This window comes from Borostomias antarcticus (assembly GCF_949987555.1).
Source record: "Borostomias antarcticus genome assembly, contig: scaffold_160, whole genome shotgun sequence".
Classification (NCBI taxonomy): Eukaryota; Metazoa; Chordata; class Actinopteri; order Stomiiformes; family Stomiidae; genus Borostomias; species Borostomias antarcticus.
In genome coordinates this window covers 184,001-190,000 of record NW_028175777.1, presented here as the reverse complement: position 1 = coordinate 190,000, position 6,000 = coordinate 184,001, and the positions used below count along the sequence as shown (strand labels likewise).

Genomic DNA, 6,000 nt, shown 5'->3' with positions numbered 1-6,000 from the left:
TCTCCCTCCCCACACTCTCTCTCCCACACACACAAACACACTCTCTCTCTCCCCCCCCCACACAAACACACACACAAAATACATACTCTTTCTCTCTGTCACACACACTGACGCACACACATAGCTATTGACTCAAACTCATACACACACAGCTAAACACACACAAGAACAAACACACTCTCCCCCCCACACACTCTCTCTCTATCCCCCACACACACTCTCTCTCTCTATCCCCCACACACTCTCTCTCTCTCCCACACACACACACTCTCTCTCTCTATCCCCCACACACACTCTCTCTCTCTATCCCCCACACACACTCTCTCTCTCCCACACACACAAACACACACATACCCCCCCACACACACACTCTCCCTCTCTCCCACACACACAAACACAACACACACACACTATTCACCCCACACACACTCTCTCTCCCACACACACAAACACAACACACACACACTATTCACACCCCCTCCCCACACACACACACTGTCTCCCACACACACTCTCTCTCTATCCCACACACGAACAAACACACACTCTCTCTCCCACACACACAAACACACACGCACCCCCCCCACACACACACTCTCTGTCCCACACACAAGAACAAACACACTCTCTCCTCCTGTGTGTAAGTGTGTGTGTGCGTGCGTGCGTGCGTGAGTGTGTGTATGTGTGTGTGTGTGTGCGTATGTACCCATCACTATGAATATAGTTCAAGTGTAAGCAGCTCTTAGGTGTTTGAACAGTTGTGACAGATTGTATTGTATTTTGTATGACCCCTGTTTTCTAGGCCCAAGTAGATAATGGTGGTGAACTCATCTTCAGTTAAGACACATGAATAATCAATGTCAATACTCACATTGTTTCACAAGTCCAGGTCTGATCCTGATCTCTCCACCATGATCCACACTGTAGGAATAAGCAGAGGAATGATGAGGATGATGCAATGAGACGTCACCAGTTTTGGGCTTTATGTGTTTGTTAGTTACAGGTAGATTGCAGGATTATGTAAAAACTACCAGACCTATTTTCCCGTGGAAGGGTGACTGTAGCATGAGCCAAGGAAGAACCCATTCAATTAGAGAGAGCGGATCTGAATCACGGGGAGGATCCAAATTCATTGAAAAATCATTTTTCACTTTTGTTGACCATGCCAGAGAGACCAGACCAGCACCTACGGGTACTTTGCCATGTTTAATACATCCATGGCTGTTTATCCCTGTATTTTCTGCGGGTATGAGGACCAAAATAACTGAATCATGGTATGAAGGCAAAGATCAACTGCTTTGAATTAGCTAGTTATGCTCATAGCTAGCCAGATGACTGCTGTCGGTCCTGTCATATGTAGCTATCTAGGTAGCTGAAATACATCAGAGAGCAGAGCTGAAGAGCCCCTGTTGGACCAACCCCAGCTGATGCACCACCAGTATATTGTTGACATTTGTCTCCTCTAGGTTCTCTAATGCTACTGCACATGCTGACAACATGCATCATGGGTGGAGGTCTGCACTCTCAAAGTGCCCTTCTGGTTATAGGGTGATGTGTGTCTGTTCTGTCAAGAGACTCGTAGGCTGTGAAAGTTGAGACCATCTAGTTCAGAGAGGGGGGCTACATAAGAGACACTGGGTGATTTTCTTCCACTTGATTTAAAACTCTCTCCTTACTTGAGTGTCTCCAGTCTCCAGTGTGGATCCTCCAGTCCAGCAGAGAGCAGCTTCACTCCTGAGTCTCCTGGGTGATTGAAGCTCAGATCCAGCTCTCTCAGGTGGGCGGGGTTTGACCTCAAAGCTGAGGCTAGAGAGACACAGCCTTCCTCTGTGACCAGGCAGCCCGACAGCCTGTAGAAAAATGATTAATATAAACCCATTACTACCCTCTGCTGGTGAAAAGAGAGAGTTGAAGGATTATATTCCATCTTCCTACAGACAAATGAACATTGGATCTGCCCTGGTTCACACATTGTCAGATTCTTGAATACAAAGTGATCTTTTTGGTCAGTCAATATTTTTGATATGCTTTCTCTTCCTTGTAACCCATGCTAAATAAGAATGCTCTGAGACTCCAGGTTTATTATAGAAATGGAAAAGCCTGGCCTCTGTAGTTCTGAGACATTCCAATCCAACCAATGAAACTCCTCATGAGAGTTCAGGTAGGTTTACACTGTAGTTTATCTGTAGTTACTGTAGTTTAGCTGTTTCTAGTGGGAACATCCAGCTGATCATCTGCTATGATTGTAACAGTTCATAATATCTCCCATCATGTCATTCATAAGTCTCATTCCAAAGATGAGAAACTCTGGTTTAAAAAGCTCTGGCAGCATTTCCCTGTTAGTCTGCATCCATTCAGTCTGTAGGGAGATGATGATGATGATGAAGATCACCAAACTGGTTCATTTGCAATGAACACATGATGTATAAGGAGAGATGTCGTGTCTATGCAGTCCCCTGGAGCAGACAGGTTCAGAGGCAGGGTTCTGAAGGAGTGTGCTGTACCGCTGGGAGTCCAGCTCACTCAGCTATTCCAGCTGGTTTAAACACAGGCTTTGTCTCAGCAGCTTCCCACCAGCATCCCCTCATGCCAAGACTATGAAAGATGGACCCTGAATCAGACCCATGGATAATGGACAGTGGATCATGGATCATCTCAATCCAGCTCACCCAGAATCTCCAGCCTGTCCCTTGACTACCCTGCAACCTATCACCCCCGACTACACACACACACACACACACACTATAACTGATACTTAAACAATGTTACACAAACACACCAGTACTTTAACAATGTTATTATTATCAAGGGATATGATAGAATGTTCCTGAGCCAGGGAGAGCACATTTGGAGTTTGTGTGTTAAATAATTGTCTGTTCAAAGTTATCTTTAGAGTGCATTACACGAACGCCAGACTGGCAAAAATATACCCAGAGACTGATGACACCTGTAATCGGTGCAAGCAATCACCTGCTAATCACACACACACGTTCTGGTCCTGCCATGAGTTGACAGATTTCTGGCGCGAAATTTACGGTACACTCAGTACTCGACACAGACCTCAGACCCGACCCACTCACTGCCATATTTGGGATCTCTACACACATAACACCCACTCTCTCATCAGCAAAGCAGCGAGTGCTGACTCTCACCTCCTTGCTAGCTGGACGTCTCATCCTATTCAAATGGAAACCACCCCGCCCCCCCTCACACAGTAGCTGGTTGAAAGAGGTTCTTAATCACATAACGCTGGAGAAGATAAGAATCTCAATCACTAACTCCAAACTATCATCTGACAAGACTTGGAAGCCCTTTATTGACTATTTGAACAATACTACTATCCCCCCAGATGACTAGATGCTGACCCCCCCCCTCCTCTACCTCATCTACCCCCCTTCCCTTTTCTGTACTGTTTGGTTTTGTGTGTCTGTCTCGTCTTTATTTACAGTTTATCATTCATTAATTTACTACATCCCTGCTTTCAGTATTGTTAAGTGCTTGGTCAGGGTTTGGATATGTGGGCAGGAAAGTGGGTGGGTAGGGTTTCGTGTTTTTGTCCTTTTGCTAAAAATCAATACAAAAAACTTTGAAAGAAAGAAAAAGAATAGTCTGTTTGTGCGTCCTTCGTAGCACACTCTGTTATCAAGGGATATGATGTGATATGATGAGGCCAGTGGCATAATGTAGTTACGATGGGCCCCAGAGTGAGCTTATTATGATGGGCCCTATTAGTGCACACTACTTGAAGCACACACAGCACACACACACTGTAGTTTATACACATTTTACCAACAGTGTGCTGTTGAATTAGCTAGCCTACGTTGGCTATTGTACTGGCGAAGTGGAGAGGTCAGCCATCAGAACCATGCGCTCACGCAGTAACAAACAGAGGCTCAATCAAATCAAGTCAACTTTACATAACTATGGCTGGGAAGGTTTAGGCAAAAACAACAACACATCAGCAAGCAAGTTGCTACTGTAGATAACTCGCCTATAAACTACTGTAAATAGTTGAGCTGTGGATAAGAGCTAACGATAGGTTTACTATTGACATCCATACACTTTCTGCACTCAGTTTAACCAGGGCTTGTTGCTGTCGGCTTCACACAACAGAGATGCCTTCATTAGCTGATCTTAGCTAATATTCTGAAAAACATCTGAAAAACATGTTGGCTACACAATGAAACAGGCGCTGAGCGGCGACCTCACTCCATGATAACAACCTGCAGGGGCACGGCCTACCCCAAATCCCCTTGAGAAACACTAGGCTAACATTACTCACCTATTTGAATGGCATTCCACTATTCTTGCATTGAGCAAAATCGTAGACAATGCCCTTAATATTAAACTCTTGGACTCTTGGAAAATTAAGCCTACCATAATGTATATATAACGTCTTGAAATGTACAGTACATCTAACAATAGCCTAATGTTATTGTTCGGACTTAATGTCAATCAATTGAGGTTCACATTTTTGAATGTTTGTCACTCAATTGAGGTTCAAATAGTAAATAGTAAATGGACTGCACTTATATAGCGCTTTTCCACCTTAGCGGCACTCAAAGCGCTTTACAATGGCCTCTCATTCACCCATTCACACACACATTCACACACCAATGGCGGTAGCTGCCATGCAAGGTGCTAGTCTGCTTATTGGGAGCAATTTGGGGTTAGGTGTCTTGCTCAAGGACACTTCGACATGTGGACAGTCGGAGCTGGGATTCGAACCACTGACCCTTCGATCATTGAACGACCCGCTCTACCAACTGAGCTACAGCCGCCCCGTCAACAGTTCACCTTTTGCGCCTAGTGTACCATACTGTCTTGTGTCTGATCAAATAGAGACTTAAAGGGCAATGCTCATTTTTGACAACCTGGACCTTATTTACGACATATTATAAGAAGTTTGACTCACCGAGATCACTTTGGTGTAGTTCGGAGGCCTGTAGAAGAAATTTAAAATCCAGCGCGAGCCAGTATATCCATGTAATGACGGTGATCGGGGCAACGAGAATGCAGTTTCTCAAAATCTATTTTCGGCCGCTAAACGGTTGTTTTCATCAATCAGATTGGATGAATCGACAGTTGAGATTCCTCAACGCGAGGCATTGTAGTGGTTTTCAAATACGGGGTCTTTAGCCTCTGTAATATGATCTTTACACGCCTTTCCCCACTTGCTCCAGCACGCATGCGCACAGGCCAGCGCGCAGACTGGCTATTCTCCCTCACATTCTCTGCGCTACGATCGTTGTTGGTGCCGAGAATATTGTCGTCATCATTCGTCAGCAACAATCCGATCGTAGCGCAGAGAATGTGAGCCGGAGAATAGCCAGTCTGCGCGCTGGCCTGTGCGCATGCGTGCTGGAGCAAGTGGGGAAAGGCGGGGGAGGGGAGGAGGGCCTGGTATCTATTAGCCTCGCGTCTCTCCTCGGGGAGGAGGGCCTGGTATCTATTAGCCTCGCGTCTCTCCTCGGGGAGGAGGGCCTGGTATCTATTAGCCTCGCGTCTCTCCTCGTAGAGGAGGGCCTGGTATCTATTAGCCTTGTGTCTCTCCTCGGGGAGGAGGGCCTGGTATCTATTAGCCTCGCGTCTCTCCTCGGGGAGGAGGGCCTGGTATCTATTAGCCTCGCGTCTCTCCTCGTAGAGGAGGGCCTGGTATCTATTAGCCTCGCGTCTCTCCTCGGGGAGGAGGGCCTGGTATCTATTAGCCTCGCGTCTCTCCTCGTAGAGGAGGGCCTGGTATCTATTAGCCTCGCGTCTCTCCTCGGGGAGGAGGGCCTGGTATCTATTAGCCTCGCGTCTCTCCTCGTAGAGGAGGGCCTGGTATCTATTAGCCTCGTGTCTCTCCTCGGGGAGGAGGGCCTGGTATCTATTAGCCTTGCGTCTCTCCTCGGGGAGGAGGGCCTGGTATCTATTAGCCTCGCATCTCTCCTCGTAGAGGAGGGCCTGGTATCTATTAGCCTCGCGTCTCTCCTCGGGGAGGAGGGCCTGGTATCTATT

The 6,000-nt window shown here is 46.8% G+C and overlaps 1 protein-coding gene across 1 annotated transcript in view; it reads right to left on the bottom strand.

Moving 5' to 3' along the window:
- LOC311329213 (NLR family CARD domain-containing protein 3-like) overlaps positions 1-6,000 on the bottom strand; it is a gene marked incomplete at both ends in the record, with an annotated part of 51,692 nt that overhangs the window by 4,467 nt on the left and 41,225 nt on the right. Inside the window, 2 exons of the mRNA XM_084463088.1 lie at positions 872-921; positions 1,677-1,850. Coding sequence (XP_084319214.1) covers positions 872-921; positions 1,677-1,850 — 224 coding nt within the window. The remainder of the gene's footprint in view (positions 1-871; positions 922-1,676; positions 1,851-6,000) is intronic.